General features: G+C 53.7%; 1 protein-coding gene across 3 annotated transcripts in view; it reads left to right on the top strand.

The window, feature by feature from the left end:
* The window catches only part of LOC113211506 (synaptotagmin-10-like), a 42,708-nt gene that overhangs the window by 7,242 nt on the left and 15,631 nt on the right, over positions 1-19,835 (top strand). For 2 of the 3 annotated variants that reach the window (XM_052266048.1, XM_052266049.1), the window contains exons 2-3: positions 5,358-5,599; positions 6,132-6,284. In XM_052266048.1, coding sequence (XP_052122008.1) covers positions 5,358-5,599; positions 6,132-6,284 — 395 coding nt within the window. The remainder of the gene's footprint in view (positions 1-5,357; positions 5,600-6,131; positions 6,285-19,835) is intronic. The other variant, XM_052266050.1, reaches the window with a different exon arrangement.

Here is a 19,835-nt window from a genome sequence, read left to right as displayed (position 1 = left end):
CGCGGTCCTCATATTGACCTTGGGTTTATTCAGCCCGTTAGGCACCTCATCCCCTCTTTGTACTCGTTTCTCCACCCCATCCCTTCCCTTGCGCGTCTCTGCTGTGTCTCTCTCTATCTCTCTCCTGCCTGCCCTGTCTCCATCTCTCCCCTTTCCTTTGGCGCGGCCCAGCCGAGAGAGGTATTCATTATGGAAGTGTCCCAGAGGGCCGTGTAACGCTGTTGCTACCAGAGGAAGAGGGCAGCTTCCTGAAGAAAGAGAGAAAAATCCAGTGGCGATCTGGGCACTATAAAGAAAATAGGCCCACGTCTCGATCGGTTACTGAACGCATGGCATGGCAAGGGGTAGACGCTAGAGGCGGGGTCAGAGACTGCCCTTCCCCTCCCCCTCCCCTTCGCTTTGGAATGGTGCAAATGGAATGGAAAGCTGCGAGCGGGCGGCCGCAGCGCGCGCCTCCTCGGAAATCAAAGGGCACTCTGGGAAATGAAAACGCAAACAGAGCCACTCACTACGGCCAGCGCTGCGAATACTACGACTACTATTTGGAATACTACCACCGCCTCTCGTACAACTGCGACTAGGAATACTTACCATGGCTACTACTGAAAGTGGCGATACTAAGACTGTCTGATGTTATTGGGTATGAATGCCACTTCCAGAGCGCAGAGCGTCCTACGACATACGACCTCTTGTCCATTCTTGACCGACTTGACCCTCTACCCTTATCTTAGGCTTGGCAATTTTCATACGTATCAATGGAATAATAGCAATGCAAATGGTGTATAAAATCGAGTAACACATTTTATTGCGCCTTATATAGGGCAACCAAAGAAATAGCACTAAAACAGTGGCATTCATTATTGCGTCCAAATGCAACACTGCCTACGTTAAAAGTACAACAATTATTCTATTTCAGGAAAATGTATGATACAAGTATCGCATTTAAATTCTCTGAAAAGTATAATTGTTATTATTTCATTGCCATAGATGTTTCATCGTTCTCACAGGTCCAATAAAATATGTAAACCGCATTTGAGAAGTTCTTGCATTGAATTTGAAGCCATCATTGAATTAAATAACATTATGACTTCTTATCACTACAGTTCTTTCATTCTTCGATCTTCGACTTCACAAAATCGATTTCTAACTGCAAATTTTCTTCTTAAAAAAAATTGCCACTATAAAATTTTGTTTGGGCGTGCGATGCTCTAGCGGAACGCTGGAGCTGTCGCGGCGCCCTCCCTAATTACTACCCGCCCAAGAGGCCCCCGCAGTACGCACGGCTCACCCCGCCCCGCCTCATGCGGGAAGGGCTTCCATTTAATGTGCGCGTTATGTGGCTTCACTTTTTTACTCGTTTTCTTTAGCTCTAGTGTCCCGCACGGTTGAATGCTGAGCGAACGGTCTCGGTGACCGTTAGGAGAGGAAAGAACCAGCACGCACCCGTGCTGTCGCACTCCCATTCTTTTTATGACTTGTTGCTGCCACCCCCCCCCCCCCACAACTCGTGCCATATTTTCTATCTGCTGTCCTGTCTCTTTTCTACCCCCTCCCCCTCCACCACACCTAGCCTCCCTCCTGTCCACCGTGATGGTCTCAGGCGATAATTCTCCATTGTGGTGCGGTGGGCCAGGCTCCGGGGCCCCTCTTGCGGTGCTTTCAGCCGTTTTGGCCGTGGTAAGCGATAGCGCTGTGTAACGATCTTTCGCTCTAATTTCGTCAATCTCCCTGAGCTTCCCTTTTGTTCCCGGATTTGCCCCTTCCTCCCCCTTTACTCCTCACCCGACACAGTACACTTCGTTCTGGCCCCTACAGAGTCGATGGAAGCTTCATTTAAAAGAGACTGCATCCATCACTGTTTTGTTTTGTTCTTTGCGCCACGTGCGCCATTGATTAGGCTAGCATTTTCATCGTGCTTCTTTTTCGCCGGTGATTGTAATCAAACCTCAAACTCAAATTATTGGAAAGTAATCACTTGTCGCAAAGCCCTTTTGCGACTTTAGAATGGACCATAATGATTAAATCGAAAACAGGGCTGCGCTGCTTTCCTGGGTTGTTTTTCGCCCCTTGTCGCCCTCCGTTTGTTCAATTACCTGTATTAATTAAACAGGTGTCAGTGAGCCACGGGTGGCACAGGCGGCGCTCCCCGGCCGCCCCTCCGCCTCGGACCCTTGTTTGTATAAATAGACCGTGTGTGTTTCACCCTGGCACCCGCCGAGCTCCCGTCAGAACTCCACAGCCACAAACACCGCGCACAGATTGTTGCGGTGGGTGAGTTGGCATGCGGGGCCTTGATTCTTTCTCGCTCCGCCACCTCTTCGTAAGAGGCGACTTTATCTCAATTCAGCTTTCATTGATTCCCCCCTCCCCCTCTCTCTCTCTCTGAAAGGAAATGATCCGCATCGTGACACGACGTGCCAGCGGCGTGTCACTTCTCCACGCACTTCGCGCGCACGACGTGTCAAGTCACGGATCACCCCGCCCCGCACTCACCCTCGAGAGCGTCGTGTGGTAGGCCTGTGGAAAACCGTGTGTGTAAAAAATGAACCTCCCCTCTCTTTCCCTCCTTGAATATTTCGAAATACTTTTCTAGAGTGCCCCGTGCCTGTTTAGCACCAACAGAGGAAACCGAGAGCGGCGCCAGCAGTGCGGTGTTAAGAATGTCGCCCACCGCTTCCCTCTAAAAATTCCGGTGGAGTTCCGCAGATGCTTTCTGAAAGGGAAGTGGTCATGGGCAGCGCAATCGGAGTCAGAAAGAGGGACAAGGCTGGAGGGCTGCGACGAGGTGGCTTTTCCAAATGACAAATGGACGCAATCACAGTATAGAAATTGAAAGAAACGTGATTTGTTCTTTTGCTAGAACGCCGCCTCTCTCGCGCCGCTTTGTTTGCAATGTGCGCTCGTGTGTGTGTGTGTGTCTGAGAGTGAGAGAGATACTGGGTTGTCTATAGCACGTCGTGGTCCGTGGTCGTCGGGGATTCAGTTGTGACCGTGCCACATGTGTCTGGACATGCAAGCAAAGCCCCTATGCCGACTCCCTTCAACTTCAAAAATAAATAGCAACGACCTCCAGAATTCCAGCCTGCCTCTTTCTCTACAGAACGCTTGTCGTGTTTTCGCCGCGCTTTCCGAAATATCGTTGGGTTGGCCGCCCTGCGCCGCTTGGCTAATTGAGATTTATGATACACTGCCGCCGCACTACTTGCTGTCCGAGCCAAGTTCCGCAGGCGTACCAACCGCTAGTCTTTACTAGGCGCCGCATCTGTTGCTGTCATCTTGAATAACTTTGTTGCCAACTTTCCGGAATAAAAAGCGAGGGGCTGGAGCGAGCAGGCTCGGCGCGCGGGGAGGGCGGCTTCCTCAATAGGCTCAGGGAAGGGTTGCGCACTAGGGGGAAGGGTATGGGTGAGGGAGGCTGGTTTCATGCCCAGCAAAGAAAGGGACAGAGAGAGAGAGACAGAAAGAAGAGGAAGAGGGGTGGGAGAGGGAGTGGGGAGGGGGGGGGGTGAGGAAAGGGACAGGGGAGGGCGGGGGAGGAGAGAGTGAGAGGAGAGATGGATTCTCCAGGACGCCTGGAGGCCCGGATGCGACTTTGGCGCGCCGAGTTGGACTTGGGAGTTGAGCAGGTGAGAAAAACAGCGAAATAAAGACGTCTGCGAGGGAAGGAGCGCCATGGCTTGGCTGCTGCGCGCGCGGCCGCATTGTGACGACAGGCCGCAGGGCACGGGGTGGGCCGTCGAGTAGGGTACCTCGAAAAACGCTTTTTTTCGAATCTGATATCGGCTCGGGTGGAGAAATGTTCTATCCAGTAACACTATTAACGGTGTGAAATATTATTTCGATCGGATAAAATCTTCAGCCTCCACAGCGGCTTCAAAGTTTAGCATAGAGCTCTTATGGGAAAAAAGCGTAAAAACTGAAATTTTCCATTGGAGGGTTCCTGTCGTATAATTCGCTGTTTTCACTTTCAGAAATGTGCTATATTCACTTAAGCTCCGATATGGGAAAGCGTATGGGAGAGCGTAGGCGTAAGCGTAAGAGCGTAGCGCTCGGGTAGCGACCTAACCTTACATCGGCACAAATTTTGTATGACATCTTCTTTAAAATAGTAATATTATGACCGCAGCGTAGTCCGAATGCATGGCAACACCAGAAAATGCTTTTCAACACTCGTCAAAACCGAAAATGCGCCAAGATGAGGTTAGGGCGCGTACCCCCACTCCGCTCATTTACGCCCAGCCACTACGATTTACGCTTACGCTTTACGCTCTCCCATACGCTTTCCCATATCGGAGCTTAAGTGAATATAGCAATGCAATCTACGTGTAAAAACGCTTTCGGAGATGTGCCCCTTGCCATATCAGCACCAGTCCTTTATGACCAAGGCGCTGTCAAAAAAGCTGATTTTGCGTCAAAAATGCAATTTTTGGTCATACAAGCTGGATACATTATGAAATGAAAGGTCATGAGTGGCACATCTCCAGGAGCGTTTTTACGCGTAGATTTCATTTCTACCAATTAAAACCGCGAAATTTTCAACAGGAACTCTCATATAAAAAAATTCAGTTTTGGGCCTTTTTTCCCATAAGAGCTCCATGCTAAACTTTGAGGCCGCTGTGGAGGCTGAAGATTTTATCTGATCGAAATAATATTTCACACCGTTAATAGTGTTACTAGATAGAACATTTATCCACCCGAGCCGACATCAGATTCGAAAAAAAGTGTTTTTCGAGGTACCCTACCGTCGAGGTCGAGGCCGAGACCGTCCTGGGCCGCCGCGGCCGTCTCGTCACCGTTCTGTCGGCATGATTTGTCGCCTGCTTTTGGCTCTGGACGCGGTGGTGACGGCTAAGGGGGCCAGACACTCGCTGCTGATGAAAGTCGTTCTGCGGACACAAAGTCGCGCCCCTTTAGTGCCTGTCACCAATTAAAATATGCCATGTAACGTAATTTTTAGACAGTCCCAAAGACTGTCCCTACCAGAGGGTAAGGAGACTCCGCTTGTCCCGACTACTGTCTCCCGGGACGCTTGGTCGTGGTTTTAGTAACTACTAAAGAAACTTAAAACAAATGTCACCCAGATAGTTTTACCTCAAAATTGTTGATTTTGTGAGCATTCCCCCCAGCTGCAATATTGAAATGAAAACATTATGGTTTTGAAGATATTGGACTCTAATATTTTCTTCATAGTGGGCTGTAGATAATAGTTAAATGTTCTTATGTTTTCTTAAATTCTCGGTTCTATTGGGTTTCGGCCATAATGTATATAATCTTTGTACGCTTACTTGTACCTACACAAGAATAATTGACGTGCAAAGTGAAACGCTTGTTGTTTTTTGTTGGTTTTGTGCCTGTAGGCGGGTGGGTGCTGCTGCCACTGGCGGCCATGGCGCTGGTGCTTCTGGCCGCGGTTAGCTACCAGTGCGCCGCTACGTGGCGCTGGCTCAAGCACGGCGCGTTGCGCGGCTGGGAGGAGGGGTTGGCCGGTGACCTGCAGTCTGCCGTGCGCATCTCCCACTCTCTGCCGGACCTCAAGCGACCCACGCGCCCTGAGTTCGTCCAGGAGGTGAAGAATGAGAAGAAAGTAAGCCGACCAATGGTATAATACCTATTTATATATCTAAACAACGGATACATAATTAAATCAAAACAACTTTTCACATGCACTGTACAAAGTTTGCGAAGACATTCTTTGCACTGCAGAGAATTTTCAAGCGTTGTAAAATGCTTTGCATTGCGAGTAACTAAATCCTTCGCATTGTGAACTAATTCTTCGCGCCTTCTGAAAAAAAATCGTTCATGACGATGCAAAGTATTAGTTCGTAACCTTGCAAACCATTTCTTCGCAACTTACAAAGAAAATAGTTTGCAATGCAAAGAAAATAGTTTGCAATTCAAAGAAAATAGTTTGCAATGCAAAGAAAATAGTTTGCAATGCAAAGAAAATAGTTTGCAATGCAAACTTCCTTACGATGCTTGAAAATTCTATGCAAGAATGTTGCAGTGTGAGTTTTTTTATCACGTGTAAAGCACCACTAGACCCCTTCAATCTAGTTTTTGGGTCAAGTTCACCAAGAACTCAGTTTTATGGGTGGAATAAGTCCAACCTACATGTGATTTTCTGTCTGTAGGTGCTCCGACAGACGACTCTCCCGGCGGTTACATCTGAACAGCAAAAGTTTCAGCGTCAACTGTCATATCGCATCGACCCCGTGCCGCTCGGACAGATTCAGTTTTCCGTATGCAGTTTGGACCGCTCGTCGGACAATATGGGCAACATCAAGGTAAGCGAAAGCTGGCCATATTGTTGCTGGCTACAAGCTTTTGGGCTTTCTCTCCTCCACACCAACTGGATCCGGTAGCGAGCGGTCCCGATAGCGAAACCTGTGTCCGGTTTCGAATCCGGGATCAGAACCGAGCTCGGCGTGGCCCTGGTTTGCATTACAGGCGTCACGTGTCTCGACGGGGCTCCATTTAATGGGCCAAGCCGTGCCCGCTGGAGCCCCGCCAGGGTGGTCCTCTTGTCGGGGTGGCGGCGACAAGGGGCTTAGATGGGAGCCGTCCCCGAACCTGTCTGGACAACCACACCTACGACTGGAATCGATATGGAGAGCAAACCCGCCTTCTCGTCAACGGCATCGTTAGAAACAGCCGGAAATGTAACGAGGCGGTGGAGAAGCAGCAGTGAAAGGTCGGCCGCCACTCGCTCTGCTGGCAGGTGGGCGGCGGCACGGTGGTGGCTGCGCGATGCGCCCCCTAGGGCCCAGGCCGGCCGGGCTCCAACGGCACATAATTTCCGGGGGCTGCCCCGAAGAAGACTTGTCGTCCTGCGCCGTTGCCTCGGCCGTTGCTCACCTGCCCGTCCGTGCCCACCCCTTATCTCACCCGCCCGCCACCCCCTGTCCCTCACCTCATCGCCGGTTTCCTTCTGATCACGCTCTCACCATTCATTGGGCACTTCGATGCGCCCTAACGAAAGAGTCCGATCTGCTTTGCTCCTGAACCAAAAGAGTCCGATCTACTTTGTTGCCAAACCAAAAGAGTTCGATCTGCTTTGCTGCCAAACCAACCATCTGCTTTCGGCGCTCGTCGACGGCTCCGCATAAACTCGGTGATATCTCGAAGCTTAAGAGGAGATGGGTATATATTTTTAGGTGCACTACATATTTGTAAGAGACAGGATAACAGGCAAGTTTTTTTTTTTTTATTTTGCGTATATTAAAAATGCCCGAGGAGTTATAGCCCTCTAAAGATGCCCGACTCTCCATCGCCCAATAGCAGATCGAACTCTTTTGGTTTGGCAGCAAAGCAGATCGAACTCTTTTATTTCAGCAGCAAATCAGATCGGACTCTTTCGTTAGGGCGCATCGACTTGCTTACCACCCACTTGCCAACCTCTCTTTTGCTATCTCGCTAGCACCTACATTTAACTCGATCATCCTTTCGCCTGTCTATCACTAACTTGTGCACCCCTCATCCAGCCACCCGCCCACCCCTTAGCACCTCCTCAAATGCAAGAAAATTGATTCGAGAATCCGCATTATTTCTGGAGTTACACTCATGACTCATGACCTGTGCCCGTGCCCGCCGGCTGAAGCCGAAGCGGCTGCCCCCGCTTTGAGTGACGGGGCGGGCGCGTAGGTCGCGGGCCACCCCCACGCAAGAGTGGGCGGAGGGCGTGCGTAGCAAACCTGGTGGGCTGCGGAACCAACTAACCTGCCACACTGCACACAGAACGCGGGCTAGACTTTCTCAAGCGCGTGGGTAGCCGACACCCGCAGGCAGCCGAAACCGACGAAATGTGAGAGTGGGCGCTGTAGTCCGCGTCATCTATACACGGACCCAGCCAGAAATGAAAATTGTATCGACGTCGATACGATGTCAATTTTACCTCGATCCCTCGATTTGCGTGACAAAAGTATACGTTTTTCGAGGTACGTGGACTTCGATCGAATTCCAGCTCTGGGGATGCATACGGGCCCCGAAACCGACTCACTTCAACTCTGAAGCAGACATCTCTGCGGAAACATACTTGCGGCGCTACCACGTCCGCTTTGATTTTTTACTCGGAAAACCTAGTAACGCTGCACGGTGGTGACGTCAAACGCCCCCATGCTAGAAAGGAGTCATGGGGCAGGCCTAGTGCTGGGCGTGTCAGGAGCGCCCACCTTTGGGGCAGATGTTTGTAATTATTCCTATTTCTGTTATCGGCGTTGCGCTGGAATATGGATGAGAGCGACTTTTGAGAAGACGGGGAAAGGGGCCAGCCAGGTCGTGTGGGGGGCGGGGCGTGGGGTTCAGGGGGCTGCGGGTCGGGGGCGGGGCACCCCTGCAGGCTCTCTTTTGTCACTCCTATCAGGTTTCTCTTCTTTCTGCCTCTCTCAATCGCCCCCACCTACGCCGTACTCTTGAGGATGAACAGAAGAAGCGAGGCCGTTCGCGTCTCCGTGTGGAACATCGAGAAAGAGCGAGAGAGCGAGAGAGCAGGGGGTGAAAGAGAAAGCAAAGGCCCTCAGGCTGTTTGCAAAGTCGCGAGGCCTGCACCATTAGGGCGTGTTGTGATCGTTAAAACGTGCGTACAGCTTGGCTTACACACAATGGACGTGGGCTTTGGCGGGGGAGGGGGCGGGGTATATTGGGCATGGAGGGTGACATTGGCCACCGCGATTCGTTTTATATATCGCGTATTCTGTTGTTTCAACCTATTAGTCTGCCCTGTCCGTCAATAAAACGGCGCGCGTAACACCGCTTTGCCGCGGGCTCGCGTGAGGCGCGGGTGGGCGCAGGGTGCGCCTGCGCGCCGACTCACTGATCGCGGTTTCTTTGTCCCCTCCTCTTTACCGATGCTATGGTGTGCCCGTTTTGTGCCCTTTTACCGCGACATCAGTTCTGCAGATAAATGAATAATGACATGCTTTGGCTCATCGCATTTCCAGAACGCCATTTGCTCGTCAGTTCGTTACTGCCCCGAGGCCCCATTTCCACGCTGTACAGTGTAAATTATTTTTGATGCTAGGTCTGCCTAGCCGTGGTGGTGCTGCTGGTTGTTGGTGGTGGTTGGTGGCAGTTGTGGCCCTCGTAGAGGCTACGGCTGGCTGAGGGATCGCCCCCCATCCCCACCCTATTTCTCTTCATCACCGCCCCGCTCCTTCGCCCGCGGTAGGGCAGCTGCTTGCGTGCAGCTGCCGCAGCTCTCTTCGCGACCGAGGCCGTATCGTCTAAGCTAGGCGGTGCTCCAGCCGCAGCTGCAGCGTCCGTGCGATGCTGCCTCCGCCCCTCCATCTCTCTCTGCTATTTCTCTCTTTCTCTCCCGTACTCCTTTTAAGAGCCAGGCTGGCTTGCTCTCTGCACCGTAGTGAGGTCGGCGGCCTCGCACCTGTGGCTCACAGGTAAAAATGCCGCCTCGGAGCACCACGCTCACCATGAAACTATTATTCATGCAGCAGCGCCTATGGGATACTTTTTATCCTCGCGCTCGATTTTCCTCTACGTGAAGATCAGTGGTGTTTTCCCGCATGGTCGGTTTAATCGCTATCGAGCACACTCCTCCCTCCCCCGAGACTCCCTACCCTTCTCCGTCTCATCGGCACTGGGGCAGGACCCCTTCCCTCCCTACGGAGTTCTCTCGCTCGCTCCCCTCCCCCCTCCCTCACGCCCGCTTCCCATCGCAACATTACAGATAATCTTAATTCTTTAACCGGACATGGCAAATTCCCGTTGGGGCAAACCGACCTTGCGCTGAAACGCCTCGGAGGTTGTCTGTTAGGGGCCGTTCACAAATTACGTCACGCAAATTTCGGGCGGTTTTGACTCCCCCCCTCCCCCACGTCACGCGGCTAACCTAACCTTCTTATGCTTTCAGGATAGGACCGTCACGCGGGCAGTGACCCCCTCCCCCCCGTCAGATGCGTGACGTAATTAGTGAACGGCCCCTTAGTGACCAACGGTCGGGTCTATTTCTCTGCACTTTGGCCCGAAAAGTTCTAGCAGTGTCCTCCCCGTCTGCTCGCCCTTCACTCCAACCTCGTAGCTGCCATCCCTGCCTCCTTTATTCCCAGTCGTTACTCTGGGCTGGACCAATCTTAGTCCGATATCGTATGGCCAGAGGGCCGGAGGGAGGGAGAGAGCGAGCGAGTGATGAGAAAGAATTAAGGGTGAATGGGCGTTTGAAACTAGTCATTTCCGATATTGTCGCTGCTCGAGACGAATCGGGTATGTGAGGTCGTTAATACCGCTGCGTGCCAATAATCGGCCCCGTGTTATTGAACCATTATCTGAAGAGGCCAGGGCGTGCTGAGGCCTGCTTGACCTCGGCGGGGGCCGCGGCCGGCCATTGAACTGGGGCGGCACGAGCGCAGGAGCCGTACACTGGGCTCGTTCTTGAAAGGTGAGCGAGTTTAACGGCTCCGGCTCGCGGCATCCCATTCGAGAATCGAAACGCAACGAGGACCCCTTTTTAAGAGTCGATGGCTCGCTCGCGATGTTGATTATCACAAACGGGATCACAAATTAAACGGGCGCGAACCGTTTGGGTGGAACTTTGTAATCCCGCCGTTTGCCGTTGTCGATAATTTACACTCCACTACGGCTGGAGGACGGATACCTGCAAAACGTAATTACTTAATGTCAACGTAACGTGGGTTCCCTCGCGCTTTTCAGTCTATAGTGAGTAACCTGTGGTGCGCATTGACCCGCCCATCCGAAATAAGTGGTGCAAAAAAGAGAAAGGAAAAGAAAAAACAAGAGACCAGCTGGGAAGAGCGAGCGTTTGCCGGCAGGCGAGGCTCATCCAAGGGTCTTTCTACACGCACGCACACAGCGACGCGTTACACTCACTGCGCCTCCGAAAAGGTTTCGCCCCTACTACATGATGACTACCCCTCGCCCACCACCACCACCACTACTACCTTATCCTTAGCCTGCCTCTCCCCCTAATGGCTTTGGCTTTATGTCGGGTCCGGTCGGCTGGATGGTAGTCACGTACGCCACTACTACCACTACTACTACTACTACTACTACTACTACTACTACTAGTAGTGGTAGTAGCAGCAGTTGCGGCGGCAGGAGGAGACCACCACCCCCTTGATCTGCCCGCCTGTGCCACCTAGCCCCGTAGGCCATAGGTCGCTGGTGAGCGGATCAAAGCTGCAACCTTCAACGCCAGCAGCTGATCCCCGTTCCGCCTGGATCGTGCGGTGGCCGTGCTTATGGACCATTATTATCACTCTCGTCGCCTTACTTATGTTCGTTATTTCGCTCGACTAATTAGCGCAGCATCTCTGTTTGCGTATCTCTACTTCGAAATGCGCAGCGTCAGGTGCGCTTCGCTGTAGCAAATGGCTTTTGTGCGACCAGGTGGAAATAATATTAAATATAAAGACGGTCGCCGCCTCGGTCACGGGGCGGAGTGCGACAGTGCGGGGCGTGGCCTAGCGGGGCGGGGAGCGCATATCAGGTCAGACGCCTCTCTGTACAAATAAAAGTGACGTTTCTCCTTCACCTCTCGGTCCCGTTCCCCACGCAGGGTCAACGCCCCTGCCAAGGAGACATCCACAGGCGCACTGCAAAAAAAGAAATTATGGAAATGAAACACGAATACGAGAGAGGGGAAGATGATGCTAATGCGAGATTTATTCTGTCGAATAAATTTTTGAACAAGGAGGTGTGTATAATTAAACGCTTCAGATATCGTCTCTCCCTCTCCCTCCCCCCCCCCCATCTCTCTCTCCTCCCTTTCCCCTCCCCTCGCCCCTCCCTCTATCTTTTTCTCCACCTCTCCTTCCGCAGTCCGTCCGCCTTCATGTGTCCATCTCCTCTTTCTGTATATCTCTCGAAAACAATGTCCCTCCCTTTGCCGAGGCCGCACCGTGTAGTACACGGGCCTGACCGTCCTCAACTGTGGGGTCGTTGTTGGTGCTGTGGTCGGGGGTGCGTGGGCTGCGGATAAGGGGTTGACGCGGAGGGGCGCGGCGGCGGGAAGCCTTCACCCTTCACCTTTCAAGGCCCATGACCTCATCTGACTCCGCCCTGGCTCCCCTGGCTCCTGAAACAAACCCACCCCAACTTGTGCAAGGACCGGACCAAGTTCGGTTACTCTTGATCGGAACGCAAACCCTAGGCGGCAGCAGTAGGCGAGGAGCGCGGCGGGCTGCGGGTTGGGGCCAAGTGTTGGTGGGGGCCTGACCCGCTCGGCTGAACCAGCGAGCGTGCGTGTGAGCGTGCGTGCGAGCGTACGTTCTTCAGCGGAGCAATTTATTCCCCTTCGATCTGACTCAGTATTGACTACGTATATGCGTATGTGCGCGGTGCGGGCTGGTAGTGTGGCGAGGCCCACGACTGCGTTGTGATTGGGCCAACCCATACCAACGCTGCTGCGGAGAAGTCTAAGAACACATCCAAATGAAATACGCGGGAATACGGCAACGCGTGGGTCTTGCTCTCGCCGTTTGTGCGTTTGTGGTGCAGCTGGTATTGAAGTGCGGGAGAGGTTGGGGACCGTATTTTTGTTTACCTGCGAATGGACCTGGAGGTGTGACCCAGAGACGCGTGTGAAAAGAGCATACTTTCTCACCAGAAAGAGGGCGTTGCAGAGCTTTACCGCGGGTGTGATAAAAAATGTATACGTGTTTACCTTTTTCATTCCGCCGACGTTACGGGGCAGAATCTTCCCGCCTGTTTAGTCCTCGCTGAGGTTGCCGCTCAGAGATGAAAACAAGAGAGAAAGGGGACTTGGAATAGCACATGAGAGCGGGAGAGAGAGGGGAGAGCTCTATCCGTTTTATCAAAGTGCATCGAGGGATAAAAAGTGTTGACAAGTGTCACGACGAGGTGAGAGGCTGAGGGGAGGGAATGGTATGAAAGAAATAGACGAAAGCGGCGAATAGCACGGCCCGCTGCACCCAGCTGCATCCCCGACCAATATCGCAGCATCAGCGTCGCCCCTCCCCTCCCATCTCTGCGCGACTTTTCTCCCTCTCTCTTTCTCCCCCTCGCTTTCGCCTTTTACCCCGCCACGCGCTGCCACCACCCCGTTCGGCGGCCCGACCAAACTTTTCCCTCCCCCTTGCCCTCGTGCTCGCCGCTCACTGCCACCCCCCTCCTCCTCCCCTCGGCGCCGCCGAGCAGCGCGTCGGCGAAAATAAAGATAATAATTTCTGTTTCCCCGGCGGTGCCCGCCGGGCGACCTCCTGGCTCGCGCTGCGCCCCTGCCCGCCGCCGCGCCTGCCATCGCCCACAAAGGGGATCACAAAGTTTTGGCGTGTAGGGCCATGGCAGGCCGGGCCACAGGACGAGCCGCTCTGTGGCGGAGCGGGCGGAGGCAGGCGGCGCAGCCACGTGCGACGTGCGGCCTGTTGCGATGCTAATTGTGCCTCGCAGTCTCCCTCTTTTAGTGTTCCTTACCCTCTCTCTCCCTCTCGCTTGCTAGTTCTCTCTCTCTCTCTATCTCACTAGCTCTCTCACTCGTTCTCTTTCTGTCTTTCTCTCTCGCTCTATTTGTCCTTGTCGCTCTCTATTTATATCACACACACACATACACACACATTCACTCTCTGCTGTCCGTAATAAGACCGAGCCTGGTCTCGCCCCCGGCTGCTGCCGCGCGCCCGCGTAGCGCGGCGTAGGCAGACCCGCCAAGCTCCGGGGGTGTGAGGTTGCCTAACATCCTCCGAGTGAAGCAGGAGAGAGCGAGAGTGTGGAAGAAAAGGGGGGCAGAGAGAGAGACAGTAAGAGAGAGAGAGAGAGCGGCAAGAGGGCTTGCGCGGACAGCAAAGAAAATTAGCCGCGAGCCCCTTTCTTCATATTTTTGTGTGGAAACAAAAGAAATGTTATTATTCCGATTAGGTTTCTCTCCGCGAGCAGCCGTGCGTGTGCCGGGTGTATACATAATATGAGAACTCCGGGGCGGCGCAGGTGGTGGCGGCGCGGGGTCGTATTAAGCGCCATGGAAACAAAAATGCTTTCGTCAACAAATCCACACACGGGACCTCTGTCCTCGCTACACGTTGAGCCCCCGGGGACGGAGCGCTCTGGGTCGGCCCTGGGGGTTGGGAGTAGGGGGGCATGAGCAGCGCACAACGGGCCATGCAGGGCACGCAGCTCCCTCCCAGCTTCCAGGCTTGTTGAAACTCACCAGAAGCTTGCTTTGTTATATTTTTTTTGTTATCTAGTGGGTTTTTCATTGTTGTTTAGCATGAAAGATTTTCCCCTCTGCACTGCTGTCCCCGCGAATATCTGGACATTCTATTGGTATTGAATTTTTGTGCTGTGTGCGAGCTCGTTATTTCTGAGTGAGTGTATAGCGAGTAACGGGATTGGCACACTGCGTCTCTCGGCGAGCTAGTGGAGCTACCGTCATGGCTATTTTTTATTGTCGGGGCGGGCCGCGTGGGTTTTATTCTTTTCCTTTCTTTTGATTGCTGCCGCGGATGCAGATTGCTTCTTTCGAAACAGACCCGCGCGGAAAGTATGGCGCGGCGGGGAAACGCTCGAGCTGCGGCTCTTGGTGCCATGACGCGATGAGCGAGCGAACGGGTGGAGCGAGGGAGGGCTAGGGGGGCCGAGGGGGGTTCGGCCACGTGCAGCGAGTTGCCCTGACAACGCTGTCCCCTGAGTGCGTACCCCGAAAGGATGAAAGCGTTTGTGCAGCCCCACGGTATGTGGCAAGCTTTCGTTCCGGGAAGGCAAGGGGAGAGCGGGGATAGTATAGGAAGGGGGGTGCAGGGGGGGTGGCTGGGGAGGGGAGGAGGAGGTCGAGATGCGGGGCCAGCTTAACCAGCAGGCGTGACCAGCCGAGAAGGGAGGGTGGTGGGGGGACTAGACGGGGACGGGGGGGTGTAGCTACTGAGCTGAGCCGAGCCGTGCTGCGTGGCGCGAGTGAGAAGTAGCTCCTACGCTGCCAACTGTTGCGAAGAAATAAACTAACTGTTGCTAGGCGGTCTGTGCAGCAGGCTGCTGGCGGGCCCAGCGCGCATGATGTACGGCGGCCGCGCGCCCGCCCCGACCAGCCGCGCGCCACATCCATTCTCCGGCCGGGAGTGAGTCCTACACGACCTGCTCGCCGCGCTCAAATATGATGTAAATCGCAATTTCCCGCCACTCGTGTTTCTTATGAATGTGTAATCCTAGCGGCGCGTCGTATTTTCGCGTCACCCGCTCCTCATCTCGCCCCTCAGCCACTCTTTCGCTTCCCCCCCTCCTTGCGGCTGCCACGGCGGTGGTGGCCCTCGTCCGTGCCCGGGTGCCGCGTGCGGGACGAGGAGGGGGGTTAAACGCCAATTTTCGCGTTTCCGCTGCCTCGGTCTCGCCCGGGGGCCGCGCGCTCTGTTCTCTCCGCGCGTATGTTGTGAAGCTTCTTTGCTACACGCGACAGCGCGACGAGACGAACATGTAAGAGTAGGGGGAGGGCGAAAAGAGGACAGCCTGATTCTATTTCGGCCCCCGGGCCACCTGGCCCTGGACAAACACTCTCGTGAGCTCGGCCCGCCTGCCCAGGCTGCGCAGGCTCGGGCTTTGCTGTGCTGACTGCTGCCCGCCGCCGGAGCCTGCTGCCGAGCTCTCCGTCCCGCTGATCCGCTGATGCATCACCGCCAGATCCGTCATGACGCGTACGCGTTTCATTTCTTATCTTTCCGTTTTTGTTTTTTTTTTCTGAGGAGGGGGAATGTCTTTTGTTGCTCCTTTTATCGATCTCGCTTTTTCCCGACCGTGCTCTCTCTCATTCCTGCCCTTTCCGCCTCTCTGTCCCTATACCCCTCCTCTTTCTCCTTCTCCCTACACCTACCCCTCTCTCTCTCCCTACACCTACCCCTATCTCTCCCTGACCCCCCCGTAGTCGGTTCCAAACTCACCCCTGATGTTTCACAGCGCTCTCGGCATGGCCGGATGGTCGTCGTCGTAGGCTGACGTGCCTGGCGGGGTTCTGTGCTGGTAGCGTTGCGGCGTGGTAGGTGGTAGGTGGGGGTGGGGCGCTGGTTTCCTCTCTAAATAAGACGCCACTGCACGTCACGGGGGACACAACGTGGAGTGGTGTGCTTTTTGGCCCGCATCCCGCTGTCGCACGCAGAGTGCACATCGCAGCGTGGGGCTGCATTGACGTCGCCCGCCCGCCGAGCTCAGCGGGCCGAGCCATGTCCGCGCCACTTTCGTATTCACCGGTGGCTCGTCGCTTCCAGCAGCGGTACCAGCACCCCCTCCCCCCTTCTTCTTCTCCTCCACCCCTTTCTCGACCTCCTCCATCTCTCCTCATCTCCCAGTGCACCCCTCTCCCCTTGGACCCCCGAGCCCACCTTTCAACCTCCACGCCCCTCCGCCCCTCGTACTCCCCATTTACCTCCGACCGCGAATGCAAATTGAGACACACAGCTCGGTACAGCCAGCAGGGGATTGTTGGGGGTGGCGCTGATGCCCTCTCTCTCTCTCTCCTCCTCTCCCACGCACCCCTCACGCACCTGTCCTTTCTCCCGCCCCGCTCGCTCGCTACCCGCCGCCTCCGCCTCCTCTTCTTGGCAGGTCACTGACTTGTGGAACCTCACTCCGGAAATCTCGCCCGCCCCACCTCGGCCCTCGCGCGCCCTCTGCCGCTGCCCCCGGCCTCACCCGAGAGGAGATTGACGGCGAGAAGGGTTCACGACGCCTACTCTCTGGCGAACCCTCTCCCTGCCCGCGACGGAAGGTTTTGCACCCGACTGTACAAGTGGGCGGAATTGGTCGTTGGTCGCGGATGGTAAAGGATGACTCGGGCTCGCCGCCCGGCCGCCAGCTTATTGCCCGTGGGGCTGTTCAGTGCGGCCACCCTTAACAAGCCATTGCTGCCAGTCTTCAAAATTTATCTCGACGCCGGTGTGGCTGGGCGTGCTGTTGCCGCCGTCCGTGTAGGGTCTTGTGAGCGCTCCTGCTTGTTACCAGCCGAGCTGCGGCAGCTGCGGTCGCGCTGGGCGCCGGCGAGGGTCACCCTGAGCAACTCTCGGGGACGGCGGCAATCGAGCAAACCCCACACAGTACCTCATCAAAGGTGAAATCGACGGCACGGTCACTGGTTTTAGCACTTTACTGGAGGAAATATGTTGCATGTGTGGTGTGACCGTAGTTTTGTGTTGTTTGTGTCGTGACCTATGTGTTATGCTTATACACAGTAAATATAGAGGGACACTTTTCATCGTTTACTGGATGCAACCAGATGCATTTTTTTTTTGTTTACTTGCAAGTTGCTCGTCTCCAACTCAAAAGTCGCACGGCGCAGCACTTCTAGAAAAAACAAGTGTCTATGCTCGACTCTCGTGAAACCAAGAATCGCTGCGCGACTCTGGCGAAACAACGTCACGCATTTTCTGACATTTTCTTAGGAACTTAATGTTTCGAAAAATTGTAAATTTCTCTATTGGATGGTATAGGTTTCACCCCCCCCCCCTATACCGCGTCTGGTTCTTTTCGCCGTTTCAAGCAGGTGAGGGGGGCAACAATACCGCGAACCATGTGTACAAATCGCTGGTAATCATCAGGGTAAAAAATAATCGAAGTTTTTATAAAGAAGTTCAAGTTTGTGATTTTTGGTTCATATTTTGACGTTTAGTTTGGAGGCGATCGAAATTTGTAGATTTCTCGTGCAAAGTTCGTATTTTTAGCATTTCATTCAAGTTCAACAATACTGCATTTTTTTTACTGTCTATGAAAGTCCAGAACTTTTCCCGTTAGTGAAACCCAATAAGTGCCTATCATCGTGAGCGCCCGTTTTCCTCGTATCCCAAGACACCTTCTGCCCTTTCGCTCGGTCACGTGGCCGTCGGGGACGCCTGGGGACGCGAGGCTCAGGGTGGACCTGTTACGCGTGGGAAATCACGAGCGGCGCGGGGGCTGTTTGCGGCCTGCACGTGGGCAAACACACGTGTCGCTGGTCAGAAAGCGGTGGGTGACTTAGTGCGTTTTTTTCTCTACTGTCCAGTTCACCACTATCTGTACTTTTTTGAATAAAAGAGACCAACCAATTTTCACTCAACGACTTTGTAACACAACTATACGAACTATGGTTATGTGATGTCAATTAACAGTGTGCAGTCTATAAATCTGAAACTTAATTTCATTTGACTTTTTCGGTACTTCTGTCCTGTGAGCGCCCTGCTGTAAGTCCTGTCCAGTGTTTTTTTTGTTTTTGTTTTTGGTGGGTGCGTGCCATTACAATGTTACGAATTATTTCACCCACCTCATTACTTTTTACAAGGGCGAGGACAAATGTTCATTTGGATGATGAAATTATATCATGGTATAAGTGTGCCTTCAAATAAAATCATTTGATCATTTGCTGCTTCTAGAACCCCCCGCTGCTGGGAGTGCAGAGGTACTCTATTAAGACAGATGGAGTGAGAAGAGTAGGGATTGGATGAAATGAGATCCACTCTTGCGCTGGTGCTCGCTGCAACGATCCGTCCAAGATAGCGCCCTGCAGGAAGTAAAACAGAACCATAACCCGTGTAAATACGGTACCTTCAGAGTCTTTATTAGAGATCCTCCTCCATTGCCGACTTTAATGGGTTCGAAGCGCTCAGCCACCCTAATCTGCCCCTGCCCTCTTCATCAGGGGAGTTTCTTTTTCTTTCATTTTCTTTCATTTTCCTCACCCTCCCTCGGCCTTTCCGCTTTTGCACTCCCTGGCCTCGGCCTGGCCTGCTGGCTCGCTCGAGCTGCTGGCTTTCAAAGTTCGTCAGACTCCTTGGCAGGTGCTGATGTAGCCCGTGGGAGCTCCGTGTGTGTGTAAGAGTGTGTGAGTGTAAGTGTGAGCGTGTCTGTCCGCTCGGCTCCCTGGAAAGCAGAAACCGTGACGTGAAGGTGTTGCAATGGGGAAGGAGAGAGAAGCCGGCAGGAAGTGGGATGGAAACAAAGGAGACGGGAGACGAGCCAAGCGCGCGGCAACTTTGAATGGTGTCCACTTATTTTCCCCCTTCTCTTCCACGTTCCAACCCGCCCCTGCCTTCTCCCCTCTCGATCTCCTCGAGCACAGATATTGCGGCGAGTCTGGAAGACGTTCGTAGCATCCTAACGCGCTTACACCTCCTTCCCCTCCTCTATCGGCCCCTCCCAATTTTCTCCTACTCGATCCGAAAGGCGTTCTGTGCACACTAAATTCTTATTTACTATATTAAACATAGGCCTCGTAGGTATAGGCGAATGCATAACGGTTAAACATCAGTCCGGAACCGCGCCAGGTAATAAAAACACGTTTCACCAAGAAATGTGAAACTTTCATTAGATTATTCCTTACAGAATCGCTTTTTTTTTGTCGTTTCAAAAAATTGTCTCTTCGACTATGTGTGCACTGGGTGGTTTTGCGACCAAGTAGGCTCAACCCCCCAGCAGCCCTGGCCGTCTGGCCCCTGGCCTCATGGCCGGGGGGATATCCCGCGGCCAGACGAGACTAAGTTATTCGCGATTTGGCTCAGTGCGGCTGGCTGCGGGCTGGCTGCCCCTGACCCGGGCAGGGCTGGTGGCGCGCGGCTGCCGATAGCGAACGGGGGGATTTATTCGCGTTATTATGGAGTGCGCATAATGGTTATGTCATGTCCGAAAAAAAGGAACGGCGCTCGTGACGACAGTTTAATGCGCCATCCTCACTTTTCGGAGAGGTTTTAGAGGGGAGCGATGACTGGGCGGGAGGGGGCCGGGGGTTAGGAAAGTCCCCTAACGTCCGGGCAGTAATTTGAAGAGCGGGGGCGAGGATGCGCGGGCGATGGAACAACGTTTTACTCTTTCCGCGACGACTGGTCGTAAAGTAAAGGTGAGGGGCCGAAGCGGTAATCCTCGTCGTAGACAAGTCAATTTGCGTGGAAGCGACTCCCGGAATGACA

The sequence above is a fragment of the Frankliniella occidentalis genome, unplaced genomic scaffold (assembly GCF_000697945.3).
Source record: "Frankliniella occidentalis isolate FOCC.00 unplaced genomic scaffold, Focc_3.1 Scaffold35, whole genome shotgun sequence".
Lineage (NCBI taxonomy): Eukaryota > Metazoa > Arthropoda > Insecta > Thysanoptera > Thripidae > Frankliniella > Frankliniella occidentalis.
This window is presented reverse-complemented; position numbering and strand designations above follow the sequence as displayed.